Source organism: Arvicola amphibius, chromosome 14, assembly GCF_903992535.2.
Source record: "Arvicola amphibius chromosome 14, mArvAmp1.2, whole genome shotgun sequence".
Lineage (NCBI taxonomy): Eukaryota > Metazoa > Chordata > Mammalia > Rodentia > Cricetidae > Arvicola > Arvicola amphibius.
The window spans coordinates 47,577,704-47,596,074 of record NC_052060.1 but is presented as its reverse complement, the minus strand read 5'-3'; the positions used below and the strand labels follow the sequence as shown (position 1 = coordinate 47,596,074).

Genomic DNA, 18,371 nt, shown 5'->3' with positions numbered 1-18,371 from the left:
TCTCTCCTAAGGCTTATAAGTTACTGTTAGATTACCGACTTTCAAAATGTGATCTCTGGACTGACAGTGCTGTTATCACCCTAGGATCAAGATGCCCACTCCCCACACTGATCCAAGTCAGGCGTCCAAACATGAGTTCCAGAGCACTTCTGTGTACAGTGACATTTCGGAAGCATCAGAGTAACCTTTGTCCATATCAGTACAAGTTACCCAACTATGGATGCAATGTCCAATTACCCTCTCCTTTTGCCATTTTCTGTCTTCCGTGTCTCTTTTCCCTAGGAGTCCTTGCTCAATAGTGCTTCATCAGGCCTTCCCATCTGTTTTACCTTACATTTTATCTCTCATTCTTCTGTATCACTTTCTCCACCTTTTTGGAAGCAGAACAAGGACCTTTAGTTTTGCCGAATCACACTGTAGTTTTATCTGTTGACTCCCCTGTTTTAGACGACTGCTTCTTGCTTTGCCCTTCATCCTTAAACATTGCTTCCTTGTATGCCCTTATATAATCTAACACCACAGAGAGAACAAGCAATCAGGAGATAGCCTCTAAGTTACCAGTCTGCCTATCTACTGCTATGACTCACTGTCTGAGGGAGCTCTCTGGGCTCTTATATGGCAACCATCATTGGCGCTTTCTATCCCTTTATCATGCTCTTCTTATTCAAGGGCAAATCCCAGAAATTCCCGTTCTCTTAAATCGTTCAATTATATGTCTGTCTGGAATAATTTTCATAAACAGACAAACATACTGTTATTTTTCACAACTCCAAACAAAACCTATTCAGCCTCACATTCCTCTGTGGGTCTTCTAGGAATTCTCAGAAGACTGACTCCTTTATTTCTTCTGAACCCATCATAATCCTCCATGTTCACTTTCATTGAGACTGTCCTCGGTTGTGAGTGACTTTGATACTATATAGATAACACTTTGGGTGAACCATACTTGCTTGGCAGCCACATTTAGCCATGTTAATCCTTCTCTCCTTCTTATTTGTTTTCTCTGGACACAGCACATTCCAGGATCTGTCCTAGCTCACTCATTCACCTCAACTTCCTTGATCAGATTTGTACCACCATGATCTTGATCTCTCCTTTGCCTCTCTTTTGTACTCAAGATTCACTTCCTTGGCAAGCTCATGCCATCTGCTGCAAATGATTCTCAAACTTATTTTCAATCCAGATTCCACTCATGATCTTTGGGCTCATAAATCTGCTGTGTTATAATACACTCAGGTGTCTGGTGGTGCCCTTGTGAACAGACATTTCCAACCTGCCCTTCCTGCTGCTTCCGTTATCCCAGGCAAGGCCATGTTCAGTCTGCAGTTAGTTGAAGATACTCTCTGGGTGTCTTTTGCATTCTGCCTCTCTCTGACCATTCACTGTTGAATAGTAAACAGTATTCTGACTTATCTTCCACTTCTTCCTGCTCCCTTCCAAGTCCAAGTCACCATTTTTTCTCCTAAATTGCAAGAAGAATCTTGGATCTTATCTTCTGTTTCCTCTTTCTCCTCAATATTTTGGGAGACACAGGAATCTACCAAAATGTGCAATACCATGTTTCCTAACTTCCAGTGACTCTATAGTTAATTCAACGTCAACTCCAATCCCGAAAATGAACTAGTGTGGAGCCTTATGTTGCCAGAAAACAGTGGCCTTTCAGAGTTTGACTTTGACTCTTCCCATGGCCTTATCTCTCAGTATGTAGGCTCCGATGCAGAGGCTTCCATGAAAACCAGTGCTCTTGGTGTCCTTGGTGTCACTTCATCTGTGTGAGTCAACCTTTCCTGAAATGCTTTAAAGCTCTATTGTCCTCACCCAACTCATACCCCCTTTAAGACATCATATTTTCCGTATTTCAGCTCCTGGTCAGCCTTTGAACCTTAGCCACCATTTATTCCTGTACCTGCAAGCTCCCACCTTCTTTCTTTTATTTTCTTCATCTACTTTACAGAAATTTTACTCCTTCTGTTTCTCTAGAATATAAGCTGCATGGATTTTTGATCTAGTTTTTGGTTGCTATGTAGCCCAAGCTGGCCTTGAATGCATGATCCTCTTGCGTGAGTACTTTAAGTGCTATAATTAAAGGCATGGGCTACCATGCCAAGCTCTATTTTTTTTTGTATCACTGCTGTCTCTTTCTCTTATGCTCTGGAGCTGGTCTATTGTCAATACTTAGCCAGGATTTCCTTACATATGAATGAAAACAGGACATATTGTGGAGTGAAATCTGTTATTCACACTTTTAGGTTCCTGTAAGTGTTTAATTGTCAGAATTAAGACTAAATACTTTTAGTGAGGACCAGATCCATAAATATGATTTTAATTAAGTAGATTTAGCTATGGCTATTTTTCTGCTGGAGATTGAGAATTCAAATTCCCAGTGCCCTTGAGGATAGTTGTCTTACCTCCATGTGGCCTTAGCAGAGCTACATGAGATGGAAGTTGAGGTCCAGCTCTCCGGGAGACTTTCAGTGCCCTGTGGCTATCTTGAATCCATGTCTATCTTTCCTACAGTCAGTGAGTCTTTCTTCAAAAGTGGGATGTCTACGTAGTACATATTAAAGCTGTGTAACTTCTGGAGAATTATTAATAAAGGGGGGTGGTGATTGAGTAACTTCTACAAGCTTATCTAGGAATAAAATCTGTTGTAAAATAGCTTCCTAAGATGTTGGGCCTGTGGTTTAGTGCTAGAGTGTTTGTCTAGCATGAGTGACAACCAGGGCTCAGTCTCTACCGTGGTAAAATTATTAAAAAACAACAAGTACCAGGCAAACAAAAGGAGGGCTAGGTATGTGTTTGAGTTGGTAGTATGTGTATGTAGCATACACTAAGCCATAGTTTTGATTCTCCTGCCTACACAAACTCAGTCTGGGGGCCCATAACTGCAAGAGCAGTCCTTGGGTGGTGGAGCAGATGTTCAAAGTCATCTGGGGCCCTGAGACACACAAAACTCTCTCATAGAGGAAAAGAAGATCAATCTGTGGTTTTAACTCACCTTAAAAACCCTGAGGATAGACTGTGTAGGCACTGTATCAAGTGCTGGAGGACAGATAGGCAAGAGCTTGCTGATAGGGTTCTCTATAGAAGGGGGGGTGGTATAGCCCAATTATAACAGGTCACGTTTTAAGATGAAGGGAAGCCAAGGTGAAAAATATGGAGGAGGAACCTTGGTGTGTGGTTTGAACATGTTCACTTGATTTTGGTGATAAATTTCAATTACTGAGAGGCAAAGGGCATTAGGGTGATGGGGATAGGTGAGGAAGAGCACATGCTTGGATACAGGCTGCAGAAACTTAGCTGATTGTAGGTGGGAAGAAGAGTATGTAATGGACTTTGTGGTTTCTCATTTGGGAGTCTGTGTGCAGAAGAGTGTAATGGAAGACAGAAGCAATATGAAGGCCAAAATAGGGAGTTGTGGTTGGTCCAATCTCACAAAGAATCCATGCAGGAGAGCATGGTACTTGCAACAGCTGAATTTCTCAAAATTTCATTGCTTTTTTTGTAAACAGTAAGTTTTGAAACATTTAAATCCTGATGGAGTTTTCTTGGGTCAGCTTTATTTTAACATTAAAGTAGAAGATATTGATTTTAAAAGATATTTACAGGGCAATATTTAATTATTATTTTTGGCTTAGACATAATGTTACAGCAATCATAAAATCTTAAATGTATAGAAGAGAAAAATATATGAAAGTACTTCTATTTATCATTTAAAATGACTATATGACTCAGCAAGAGAAATCAATATGCAAGAGCTGTAACATCTAATTTTAAAATATATGTTTCATGTGCTAGCTCAAGAATCAGCAGTGCCAGAGAAAATGACTCCCCCAATTTGAAGTAATTCCTTGAATATATTATAAATAAAATTATTTAAAAAAACCCAGCAGCCTTCATTGTGCTAGATTTTTATCATATAGAATGGTAATTAATTATATTTTTCCAATGTTACTTATTCATAATGCAATCTTGGTTAGTCAAATATCTATACCTGTTCTGGCCTCTAATTCTTTTCATATTTTGGTTATTCCCATTTTTTTTCTTTTATATTTCATCTCTTCCACTTGGCCAACTGATTTATATAACAGGGAGCTCTTTCTGAGTTAGTAGTTATCTTTAACTGTGTATAAAACACTCAAGAAGACAGAAAAATAGGTTTAAGTTCAGAAAGCAATAAAAGGTTTCTGCCATAAACCGTGACTTGGCATGGCTGCAGTGATGCCCCACCCTTCAGCTTTTGTTCTTGGGTTCAGTAAGTGCAGCCTTTGCTGTCATCTGGAGACATATGTGATGTCATTTTCTCAAGGGTTTAAAAAGTGTGGAGTTTTATTAAAGGTGAATCGAATCACTAGAAAGCAATAACAGAATGTTGTGTTTGCATGTTCTGCTGTTATGTTTAGTTTGCATCATCCACTGTGTAGCTGAGAGTCTTATTTTCAAAGGCATTTCCTAAAGTCTCAAACACCAGGACTGAATTGATTGTCAGAGTTCAAAGCTCAACTTGTCATTTTAAGCCATATGTGTCTACTTTGGGTTGGTTTCTCAACTATATAACTTTTGATGCTTATAGACAAAATGAGAATAATTTTAGGACACACTAAATTTATAAGGATTTTGGGGGTCAAATACTCTATGCCTAACATACAATGCATAGTTTAAAATTATCATTAGTATATATGTTTAATTAAGAGTTGGGAGGACCTTGGTCTTAACATAGAGTAGGGAACCCTGATGGCTCCTTGGCCTGGAGAGGGAGGGAGGGGAGATATGGGTGGAGTGGAGGGGAGGGAAGGGGGAGGAGGAGGGGAGGGAAGGGGGAGGAGGAGGAGAGGGAAGGGGGAGGAGGAGGGGAGGAGATGGAAATTTTTAAATATAAAAAAATAAACCATTAAAAAAAGAGACAAAAGTAAAGAACTCAAAATGTGAAATAAATAATGGTAATTTGAAATGCTTGAAACATGTTAACTCCTGAGTTCTTTTATCCTTTCATGAGATTTATCCTCTTTCAAGTCACCTCCATTAATTATATCTTAAATGATAATCTAACACTATGTAAGTCAGCATTGAATAGACAAATAGCTGTTTGGCAGATATTAAAATACAGCATTAAATTAACTTGTATAAATGCTTTCTCCTCCTGTTAGAAGATGCCATCATTGCGCCACTTTCCAAAAGCATATGTGGAATGTATTTTTAATTGAGGATACCTTACCAATATAAATCTGATGTTTCTTTCTGCTTTGGTAATAAACATAAGAAACATGATAAACACTCATCTATCTATCTATATATATATATATACACATATATATGAGTTATTCATCATTGTATGTATTTCAAATTATTCCTCAACACTTGTCCTTTGTGACATCACTCTCCTTAACCTATCTCCAATGGATGGCACTTATGATCTCTATCACTTTAACTCAGACTTCAGGGATGAGATTTTCTTCTAGTCACTTCCAAATGAAAGATAGTTAAAAATATTTTCAATGGGTACATTAAAAAAAAAAAAGTCAAGCGTCATCCCGTTATGATCTATCCTAAGGAAACTGTCTCTGCACACACACAGGAACTGAAATTCATAATGTTAGATCTAGACATCCTGTGGTTTGTGATATTCTTGCTCTGCGGCAAGTATGCTGAGTGAGAATGTGATACAGTTCTGCAAAGAAAAATCTTACATTGTGAATCCCGTTTCAACATTCAATCAAAGAACAGCAAACAAAATTACGCTCTTACAGTTCTAGCTGAAAGCATCAGCAAATAGGGAAGAGAGAACATTTATCCAGAGAAATTACCTGAAGGTTTATGTACCACTCCAAAAGCCATCTGCAATTCCAGGTTGCTAAGATTTTACCCCCAGAAACTGTAGCCACTGGTGATTCATATGATTTTACTGCTTAGACCTTCTGAGCCTCTCCATCACCAGCAAGGCACTCAATATCTCTATAGCTCTCCACTTAATCTGATGTGTCTTTCCTGTTCAACAGTCATGCATCAGCCTCTTTAATCTTATAAAAGTTACAATGCTGTTGGTCCCCATCTATTCACTTTTTCACACAATCTTCAGATGGCAGCTCTCTGGAGTAATGTCCATCATTCTACTCAGATTTTCTTTTCAGAGACAACCAGCGGTCCTAAGTTCACATGCGGAGGAAACTTCTCTTATTGACCTTCCTATGGCAAGTAGCTGCCCTAGGTGTGCCTTGGAAAACACGGCCTCTTAAGTTTTACATGTTGCTAGGCAACCAATTCATGGTCCCATTTCATCCCCTCTCTCATTTACATCAGTGGTTCTGAACTTTGTGCTCCAGAATTATATTCTGGAGCCTTTTATAGTATCTTTGTGCCTAGAGCCCTTTGAAAAGACTCTGATTTTACTGTTTTGAGTAGGGGCCCAGGTACCAGGACTCTCCAAAATCCACAGAAAAATCCCAATGCAACTGTGCCCTGGATGATGATATCCTTACTTCACTTATGGCTGGTAATTACCAAACCATCAGCAGCAACCCCAAGTGTCATTAAGTTACGTCTATATTTCCAATTCTAGATAATTCCATCTAGATGTTCAACAAATATGAAAAGCATAACAAATGCAGGATCAATCACAATCTCTTTTTACATTGATCCCTCTTTCAACTTCATAGCCGTTTATTTTAAAATAACGGACTCAGGAGCAGACGTCTACATTCTAAGATTTTTCATTATTTAGCAAAATATATGCAGATAGTAACTATATGCAGTGCCATAAAATACCCCCACTATAGTTTTAAAAAACCCAGTGAAACAATTCAACACCACTTTATAACCCTCAAATTTTAAACATTGTCTATTACCATCTCCCTAAATATATTTAATTTTTTAAAGTTATGCCATGAGCAAAGACAGAAAAATCTATATGGTTCCCAATATCTTATCCCTTTAGAGCTTATAATTTCTATAGGATAAGTTATGATTGACAACTCATTTGCTCACTTTCAGTCATCCCCTCATTTTCCTAACCAAATATCACAATAGTTACTATCTAATACTGACCCCAAACTTCTATCAAATAATGCTCTTATAGCTGAGTGGGTATAAAATGGGGAGTTATTTAAGTATGATTGTCATTCAAACATTATTTCTAATAGTTTTTCATAATTTTATGTTAAAACTTCTGCTACAAATATAACTATGTCATGTTTTACCACTGAATAATCAAACTCATATATTTGTGGGTTTAGAAAAAAAAAATTAGTGAGACCAGCAAAACCTCTTCTTTAGTTCTTTATTCTTCTCAATTCCCTGAGCAAAAAGGGAATATGTCAGCATGATTTACATATGATATTATATGTTTTTTTGATTCAAAGAATCATTGTAAGGAAAAATTACAAATGGACATTGCAATTTTATTTTCTGTGTTTTCCCTGTCTCTGCCTAGGAAGGCTGGAATTATAGGTGGAATTATAACGATACTTGTCATTTTATATGGGTTCTAGGGAACTGAACTCTGGTCCTCAAACTTAAGTGGTAAGCACTTTAAACACTGGACCATCACAGCACCCTCTCCCTGAATACCTTAAAAGGGATTTTCTAGAGAAATGTGAAGCACTGCTGCCCCAGGAAAGGGTTTGCAGTGGTAGAACCGGTCCTCGGTGCACAATCTGGGTCAGATGCCTCCAGCTCATATGAATGCTAGCATTTGAAGCATAGGCTGCATAATATAGAAACTCAGATTTTTGTTTTGTTTAATTATAATGAGTGCATTTATGTGTGTAAAACTTAAATTTTAAAGCATTAGCCTCTGTAGCAAAAAAAAAGTATGAAAAAAGCAGAAAAAAGTAAAATAAAAATTAGAGAAAAAAACCAAGTGGGATACTATATTGAAAACTCAATAATACAAACTCTAGGACTGCACCCGATGAGATTTTTTAGATGATAAATTTACATAGTGTAATACTGTTGAATGTCGAATATATAAATATATAAACCATATTTACTAGGAGATATAAACTTTGAATTGTAAACAAATCCACAAGCTTTATATTAGTACATTTTGTCACCATTAGAAAATAAAATAAGTGGATTTCATAAGTCTTTTCTTTATCCTCGCAGTGTCAACCCAAGAATGGAAATGTTGCTTATAGGACTAAATAACCTGGATAGAACGTCTTTCTCTACAGTCTTACAAAATGTGGACTGTGAATGCCAATAAAATTTGGAATGGAAGTAACATTGATTTTCCACTAACCAGAAGTCTTTGAAGTTTACTCACATAGAAAGAGATAAACAGAGATTTTACCAAACTGGAATGTCATGGTAGCTTGTGAATATTCAAAATCCTTTCACTCAGGTACCAAGGCTGAATTAGTACAATCTTTTATTTCAATGAAGCTAAATTGTTTTGGAGAGTTTTAAATACCTCTATACAAAATGTATTTATTTTGATATATGGGAGATAGATAAGTATATAACATAACTACATTTTTACCAATGGGGAATTAATTGTTTGTAATGAAAAGATGACTTAAATTCTTTGTAGTGGCCCTTTTCATTTTTTGGAAGGTATTCAGAACCTCAATGGCCACTGGCACCTTGTACCCTTTTAACACAAAACTTGCTGACCCTGGGATTGATTAATCATATATGTCAATATAAGACACCAACCACCTTATACTTTTCTATTTTCCTGTCCTGTGAAAGACAGATGTGTTGTGTCTAATTATTCACTGATTGGTATCGGGAGAAACATTAACATAATTGGCACATTTGTCCTAATTAACCACGGAAACTGCCACATGTCATCCAAGATGAAAAAGTGACTCCAGCAACCATTATGTAGAAAAATTCACATCTATCAGAAAGGTTATATTGTTAATAGCAAATTGGGGACCACTGTGCCAGAACACTGCCCTAGAAAACAACACAACAGTACCTGAAGCGTGTGTACATCAATGAGAGTGGGGATTTGGTAGAAAATAATATATAGGTACATTAATCAAACAAATGGGAAAAGCAATTATTGGGCAATTATAAAATGCACACTCAGCCAAGCTAAGCTTCTCAAAGGTGCATTTGATAGCCCCTGGGAGTCTGCCAAGTTTCACGGACTGGTTTACAAGTGACAAGTCTGAAGTATTATTATTATTATTATTATTATTATTATTAATTCATTTGATGGTTTCACCTTAAAATATGATAGATTTTAGAAAATGTGAACAGTTTTTACAAGTTATAGTAATCACAATATATACAGAACCTGTTAAGTCAGTATTTAAGGGTTGGGCCTTGATGACAGCTTTTCCAGATATTTCTCAGGGGAAGGCTTCAGTTTGAGATATACTTGCAGACTGGTCAAAATGCAGATGCTGATGAAGTGGTTGTGTAGGAGATCCTAAAATTCTACCTAAGAAATTCTCAGTTTGTGTCCACATGGAACCGCTATGCGCCACATCCTGAGGAAGAAGGCCTTAACAATTCTAAAAGACATCTATAGGGAACTAACATTCTGTATGGACCCCTTAAGTGGTGTTGGCTCCACCTGTACACAGGTTGAAAGTTGCAGGATTCTTGTATTTCTTTCTTTTTTTTTTGTCGCTTGCTCCATTAGCAATATATATCTTACTGTCCCTTTTGTATATCTCAAATAACCAATAAAGCATTTCAGCTATCGTAGGTCACATTAGTTATGCAGTTATATGCTTTTCAGATCTGCAATAAAATAAACATTCATCTGCTTCTTTCTTGATGGCCATTATTCAATATTCTTTATGCCTTTTAGTAGGGATGTGAAAATAAAGGTATTTTCTGTGTTCTCAGAAGTGTTAGTTTTCAAGCGAGCTGAAATTCTATCTTTAGGCAATTGTAAAAATAAAATGGGCAAAGAATTAAAAAATTCCAATGGAAACTACAGTGACATTTTGCTCAGTTATTGTAACTTCTGCAGTACGAAGGAATTTGCCAAGAAAGGGAATTTGTTTTCCTCCCTTAATTGCACATATGTCTGGCTCATTGCTTTTGAGAGCTGAATGTACACAGACCATATTGTGGAGGCGAGCTAGTCTTCAATTCTGTAAACTTCTAAAACTGAAGTTAAAGCATGGAGAGATAAAAGCAAATGGACAAAGAACTTAAAGTAATAAAGTTTAATTGAGAAATAAAATTAAAAACCAGAAAAATGTCCCTAAGTTGAATGACTATATATGACACCACAACACAAGAGAACAAATAAGCCCAAAATTGTGTTTGAAAGGCTGGATTTTTGACAATCAAATGGCTATAAATAGACAAACCATTGATGAACTACTAGTCTATTACTACTTTTTCTAAGAGTTTGACTTCTGGATAAGCAATTCCTAGCCTTTCTTTTCTTTATTTTTTAACCAATAGAAAGTATTCAAGACTGCGCTGTCTGACCATCATCAGGAAACGCAAGCCTTCTGTTCTCTGGAGATGCCTTTTTCCCATCCACCCTGAGGTAAGTACAGACTGTAGGCATGTGGAGTATCTTTGAAATCCCAAAGCAAGGGAGTGATCAAAGAATAGAAACTACCTTTTCATTTTCAACAAGTAAGGGTCTTGAAAATCAAAGGCCCCTCTGCCCTGTTATTATGAGTCTCTTCAGGGCTTGGCTCTTGGCTGAAGCACTGATGGTTAATCTGATGCAGACACAGATTCTAGTGACCACTTGTTACAGGTCGTCTACAAGTAGCTCCTTCTAGTAGGTCTGCTGACGGTGGACATGGAAGATTTCACCTTCTCAAGACAGAACAAGTAATTTACACATTTTCTTCATTTTTGAAAGTCATATTTAAATGGCACACTCAGAAAAATATATGTTGTGTGTTTTCCCACTTTTCTTCTTACCTTCTGCTTTCCCTTGAGGATAAGCAGCAATGCCCTTTTGTTTGGGCATTGATGAGAGCCAAGCATGAACCCTAGGTAGTGTTCTCGCCCTACTCTCATACTCTGAAAAGCTATTTTCCAGGTAGTAGTAAGACTGACCTTTTAAAGCCACGTATCAGGTTGTGAAAATGTCTCATTTAAAATCCTTGGTGACGTCCCACACATGTAAAAGTGGTTCTGAGTGACTTGTCATGACCAGAGTCCCTGAACTCTTTCCCTGACACTGAATGTCTTCCCATTGCTGACTCTCAGATGAGAGCCTCCTTCTTTTGAAAACATCAGCTCCTGAGGGGATTTGTGCCACTGCCTCTGCTGCCTGGAGCTTTCTGACCCAATTCTTTTAAAGACTGGCTCCTTCCTGTCTCCTATATCTTAGTGCAAATTTATCTCTTCAGAGAAACTTTCCTTGAACCCTCTCAAGCTCCTGTAACCACCTCATTCGACCTTGTGTTTTGTTTTCCTCTCTCACACAGCTGACCTTGCCTTATTACCCCTTTTGCTGTCGTTACCTGAAAATGCATTTTTTCCTGCCTTTTGCTTTCCCTCTTCAGAACAATCATAAGAATACCGGGTGCACAGTGAGTCTACAGAAAATATTTTTTGAATCAACAGATTGATGATAGAAGATAGAATATGCATTTTGCATCTATAGCCTCTAAGGAACCACTACGCATGTTCAAAAATTGAACCTGAAATCTGTAACTGGTAAGACAATTTCTTTTATAGCTTACACTTGTTATGTAAATTGATGTGTTGAATGTTAATTTTGTCATTAATTTGAATTCACACAGACTTTGTGTTGAGCTCAGTGTATTAAGTATTAGACACAGATTAGGAGAAAAGTACCATAAAGGTGTAAAAGTAGAAAATGTCCCTGGAGCAATGCAAGGCGTAAATGACCAGTACGAAGGTATAAGACTTTTGAAAATCTGTTTTCTAATTCTCCATGCTGTAATACGCAACAGAGGAAAGAAATCCAACAAACATTAAAGGTACTGGAGCAAGATTCCCTGTCAAATGAGGACAGCTCTCTGAGCCTCTCTTACCTGCAAAGAACGTGACACATTTCTTGGTAAACAATGCACCTGGCAAAAAATCCATTGCCATGAATTCTGAGGGGAGGCATGGCAATGGCTGTATTAAGAGGCAATTAGACTGAAAGCCACCTGACGGTGCACATTTGGTAGCTCTTCTAGCTGCCAGTAGGTTTTGGTCTCGTCAGTATCTACTTCAAAAAAAAATCTGCTTCCTATTTATCTTGATGAAACTCGGCAAAAACAATGTATTCTTTCACACCTCACCCCATACTTTCCCACCACTAATTAGAGATGCAAATGTTGATAAATAAGAAGACAATTTTTGAGCTCAACTGGGTCAATAAGTTGAACACTGTGCCCCGTTCCTCCAATTAAACTCCTATGAGAAATAGCTCAATTATAATTAGGGAAGCAATTATCCCCTTGTTAAAGGTGAAACAAATCACAGGTTTTAGGGAAATTTTCTGTTTTGTCCCTTCTACCATGCCAAAAAGCCTTGTATCCATTGATGGCTTGAAGCAACGATCCCAGAAGGAATATCTGATGAGACAAAGCATCTCACGCTTGCTGTGTGATAGTAACATTTTCCAGGCACGAGTTTCAATGAGCAGAGAGGGATTAGTTTCATAGAGAGCTGCTATCATGCCTTGGGAACAGCCCAGCACCCACTCTCTAGCATATTAATTTTCCTGCTCGTTTAGAGAGATAAGAGACAGACTTGTTATTGAAATGGAGTCAAATACCATCAGAAAAGGGAAGAAAGAATCATTTCTGGATTGATCCTAGCAACAAACTATGAAAATATCATGCAATATTACCCAACACTATTTCTGGTAATGTTTTTTTTTTTTCTTTCAATTTGTCCATTTCATCATTTCAGTGAGACTATTATGAGTATCCCCTGTGATCCTTTTGCTTTAAGTATCCAGATCCTGGTGAGTTCGAATCCTGCTCTGATGGTTCGGATTAAAGGATCACATCATCTCACAAGGAGTTCTCTAAGTGGGGTTATATCTTCATAGGTGAAAGGTATCATTCTTCTAGAAATTTCTATTTCCTGAAGGGTACCTGTTCATTATATTCAATATGCCTTCTTTTTTTTAAAATTAGATTTTTTTTACCTTGAGAATCTATTGTGACCTCTAATTTGCCATCATTAGAGAAAAAATAATTGCCCAAATTTCTATTTCTTTTCTCTTCACAGTATAATCGGATAGAAGAGTAAATAGATGAATTTCCACATAATTATAAAATCATAGTATATAGGAATTGCCATTTATCCAGCCGCACATTTACTCACACCAGGTGTTAAATGCTAAATCAGCTCTGAATATGCTGCCAAATAGCTGAGTGTCCCTTAGCCATTTATTCTCACTGACTTCTTAGCATCCATTGACCATGAATTAGCAACTGATGGTATTATCTCCAATAGAGTCCAAGGTTCTTGGGACTCTGAGCCTATGTTAAGAAAGCTGTACAGTTATTAAATATTTTTAAACACCCCTAGTCAAACAGGCAGATTGCTGAAAGAAAGAAAGAATGTAGAAAGGAGATTAGAGGAAGAAATAAATGTTTAGGTCTAGAGTTCTGAAACCCTGGTGTTTTGTTCCTGGGATTGAAACATTTTACTTATTTACCGATGTACGGATTAGTCCCAGAAGACACTCAAAGTCATTACCCCTCTCCCCCCGCCCCCAGGTGGATGAACAATAAATAAGTGTTGGCTGATTCTTCTTTTACTTGAGACTTAATTTACTTTCTCCTTGGACTCAAAAAGAGAGAGAGGGAGGGGAAGAGGAAGGGGAGGGGGAGGGAGAGAGGGAGAGAGGGAGAGAGGGAGAGGGAGGGAGAGAGGGAGAGAGAGAGAGAGAGAGAGAGAGAGAGAGAGAGAGAGAGAGAGAGAGAAAGAGAGATCTATGAAGAGTAACCTATGCTCAAATTTCCTCCTTGGGAGAAAATACAACGGTTGTTGGATTGTTGGAACCAGGAGGACCAGCTGAAAGACAGTAACTAATGCTAGAGTGGAGCTAGGACAGCAGAACTCCACGGCATTTGCCAGCACTATGGTTTGAATGTGAGACATTCCCTATAGGCTCATGTGTTTGACTACTTGGCCCCTGGTGACAGTTCTATTTTGCAAAGTCATGGTACTTTTTGGAGGTGGAAGCTTGCTGGAGGAAGTGGGTGATTGGGGCAGAGGTGTAGGCATTAGGGTTTGCTATACTGGAGGTGGATGGGCACTGGGGTTTGTAATAACCACTTGACTTCCTGTCCTTTCTTCTGACTGTAGTTTCAAGGAGAATCACGGTCTCCTGCTTCTGCTGAAATGCCTTCCCCATTGTATTTGACTATATTTCCTTAAAGTGTGAGCCTAGAACAAACCTCTTTCCCCTGAAGCTCCTGCTTGTCAGGTGTTTGGTTACAACAGTGAGAAAAGTAATACAGCAGGTGATTTGATTAGCATTAGCAGAAGGCAAAGTCCTGTTTTAAATTATATTTATCTGTAGCACTAATGGTCTTCAAGCAAACTAATGGCTGTAGAAAATAGAAGGTGTCATGGAGGTTCTCCAGACAAAGTTCCTCCTCCATGTATCCCAGAGCGCTTAGCGTGAGCAAAGTTTAGTGACTATAATATTGAGTTCAATCTTCCAGGAGTTAATAACACAATATACTAATATAAATAATGGTTGATAGTTCTTTATGGCTTTAAATAGATTTAAGTAGTTTTCATGCACTGTTATTAAATATCACAAACACATAGTGTATAAATAGTATTTTCTTTCTTACATGGGTGAAAGACCTGGGTAAAAAGGGTTTAAATCTCGTGCCTAAAGTGAGAGGGAAACCATGATCATGCTTGGGTTCAAACCTGTACTTTTGCCAGGAAATCAGTTGCTGTTCCATAGAACAGACTACAGGATGCCCAAATGGAAGAAACCCACTGTTGTCACCTGAGCAACACCTATGACATTATATTCACAAATGTAGTGTGTTCATAATTGAGGTTAGACTCTTTTATAAAGATGGGTAGTTTAGAGAGCTAAAAGAAAATTACACCTTCCTAACAACCTGCAAAGAATGTGTCTTCCTTCATGAAGCTATCCACATGCATGTAAAACCAAGATCACCTGACTTGACCAGCCAAGTGTTCACTGAACAATCACTGTCTGATTTTTTTTTTCTCAGAAGCAGTGGCTTTGGATGGCAGCAAAGCACACAGCTATCTAGAATGACCTCCTTAGGGCTCATCTAATGATCATAAAACACAGACATTTTACCTGCTGGTTTTATATTAAGATCAGCATCTTATTTTATGCCGCATTTATGCCTTCAAAACCCTTAAACAAATAAATGAAAATAAAATACTGAATGCATTTTTTATCGGAACTAAAATGATCAAATAAATAATCTTTTAGCTCCCAAGCTATCTTTCATCCCATTATTTTTACATTTTTGCTGTTGCTTTTGAGCACATAGCTGCTGGGAAGTGTCATGTTAAGACAACCATTGGCTTTCTGATCTTGATGATTTTAATGGTGTTAAAAAGAATCTACACAGGAGTTTATTAGCCTGCTTTTAAGCATGTACGTTTGATCTCTCTTCTGAATGAAAAAAATAGAAAGAAAAAGTAATATGTATTAAATATAGTTCTCTGAATGTCAAATGGGTATATGATTTTTGAGCTTGCCAAATGTTAATTAGACTCTTCCCCAGTGATGATACACATAAAATTCATAGCCAATTAGTTTGAAGTCATGAATCTTCACTCCTTGACAAAGTGAACTACTTTGTTGAGATGGAAAAAAAAAAGAGTAGTATGAGTAGCATGATTTCTCTGTAAGACTTTGCGAGAGTCAGTTTCTGAGGATCTTCTGCTTTTAAGTTGTCTTGAGTACAAGCAAGGCTATGGGTGCCTATGCTGCCCATTGAATGGTTAGAGGAGAAGCCAGATTATGGATGTCCATGCTGCTCTTAGGATATTTAGAACTTACAGTGGCTATTGGAGGAGGTTTGCCTTAGAACTACAAGTAAGGTGGCAGATGCACTATTGCATAACTAAAATGAAATGTTGGATAGAGAAGAGCGTCCTTCATTTCAGCCACACTAAATCAGCCTGTGTTTTGGGGAAGCAGGATGTTGATACGGTATTGTGTGATAGGGAGTGATAATCATGCAATTTCTGATATGATGCAGCTGATTCCTGAGATGCCCATTATAAAGGAAAATAGTTCCCATTTTTCAGAGTATAAAGGAAATATGTGGTTTTGCAATTTAGGAACAGAGATATAAATATTATGGCAGGAAAATGGAGTCCTTTTGGTGTGCATTTTCAAATAATTTGTTTCCAGTATTAACTCAGAAGAACCAGATGCTCTGTTTGCTATTGTGAGCCTGGATACCTCAGCTGATTCCTACTTTGTACCGGTCTTCAAGATTGAAAAGCTATGAGAAATCCAACAGTAAATGAATGATTTTTAATTAATCTCTAAAAAGTTTCATATTGTTTTTTTATTTCTTGGAGAGGCAGAATTTCAGGATCTTATTGTATGAAAAATGAGTCGATGCATGTCCACTGAATCCATATTTAGATCTGAATGGCAACTGGTAAATGTCTCTTTCCACATATGCAATATAAACTTTCAAAGGACTTCATGAAGCTTTGAGGTTAGCAAGAATTCTTAACAAATAAACAGCTATGTTACTTTTCAAATGAAAGTGTTTGGGATTTGTAGAACTCTGTAGCAAATCATGTTAGGCACTATAAGGTAGTCTTCTATTAATCACGTAAATGGAACTTTTTTTTTAGAGGTTGAAGCTATTTGTTAACAAATAAAAGACATAGTATTAGTTTCCTTCAGCAGGATGCTATAACATTATGGTGAGTGTCCCCAGGGGAGCATGCATTTTCCTCTGGGTCATGCAAGGCAATTTCTCAAATATAGCCCCTTTCAAAGAGCAACACATTGCTGCTAATAAAAAGTCAAGCCAAAAAACAAACCAAAAAAACCCAAAAAACAAAAAAACAGAAAACAAAACTTCATTAGCCACCCATAGGCTTCATTTAAGCAGAACCAAAGGAATGCATAAGCTAATAGAAATATTACTGGATGGAAGTGATCATGTCTATAACAGTGGATATGCTCTTCTAATAAAAACCAGAGAAACTTGCATGTGCAATGCAGGCTCACAAGACAGACACATATCTTTCTTACACTAATCTTTTTTTTAAGTTTTTACATCATCTGAATCATACAAGTGATGGCACATTTAGTCATAGCATCTCTTTCTATAGGTGCCAGATAAAGTAAAACACTATTTCTGATTGTTCTGAAAGGGATGATAAAATTAAACCATGCTGCCTGTAGTTTTGTCCAGTGGGGCATTCTAATTGACTCCCAAGTCATTAATCAGTTCCTAATCAATCTGTTTTGCCAGCAGCAGGCAGTTAGGACTCCATTACCAACCATTCATCATGCCATGCCCTAATTCACTGCACCATTAGCCATGGATTAGGCCTCTGCTAGAATAACTAAGTGCCAACTGCCAAATGCAATGCATTTTTGTTACCTCAGCCACTGGGATCCCTTCAGGTGGCCGACACTGGAGTAAGACTTCCTGTTCCAGAGACACTTCCTTTCCCAAGGGTTCCTGCTCAAATGTCTTCCGTAGATCTAGAAGGTTCAGGAAATAAAATACATGTCAAAAATAAATAACATTACTCTACTTACAAAAAGTGCCAAAACTTTACCCAATTTATTATTTTATATCTTTATAGTTTATCCATTTGTTGCTATTATACCAAAATCTGAGAAGTAATATTCTATGTGGAAGAAATTATGAAAGTTAAAGGCTTTTAACTGTACTGAATTTAAGCAACAATAAAACATATTTTATAGATCATTTTATTAACTACTTAAATCCATTGATTGTGCTTTATTATTTCTTGGTTACCTACTGTGATGGTCACATTTTTAATTTAAAGAACTGTAATGTCTTGAATCTTAAAGACAGAGTTCTCTCTCTCTCTCTCTCTCTATATATATATATATGTGTGTGTGTGTGTGTGTGTGTGTGTGTGCGTGCGTGTGTGTGTATTTTTCTCTTACAATTGATATTATTAAGGTTATAGTAACTTCAAGATATTTTTATTCATGAATCAAAAGTGAGCTTCTGCTGAGGTTAGAAAATGGGACCCTTTGAGGATCCATAAATATGGCATATGACTTCTGGAAATGTCTTTAAAACACAAGGGAAAACAGAGGGTAGTTACTGAGAATAGTCTAGAAAGAATTTAATTTCTAATCATGTAGCCGTTTTCAATGAGAAGATTAAGTATTCATTTCTTCTCAAACATGCCAAGTACCTAATTATGTGCTTGTACGGTTAGAGCTATTATAGCAAGATGGAGCAGCTTTGGAAAATACACAGAGATGAAAATGTCAG

General features: G+C 37.4%; 1 protein-coding gene across 1 annotated transcript in view; it reads right to left on the bottom strand.

Moving 5' to 3' along the window:
* The window catches only part of Unc5c (unc-5 netrin receptor C), a 331,978-nt gene that overhangs the window by 68,386 nt on the left and 245,221 nt on the right, over positions 1 to 18,371 (bottom strand). Inside the window, exon 4 of the mRNA XM_038311663.1 lies at positions 17,496 to 17,599. Coding sequence (XP_038167591.1) covers positions 17,496 to 17,599 — 104 coding nt within the window. The remainder of the gene's footprint in view (positions 1 to 17,495; positions 17,600 to 18,371) is intronic.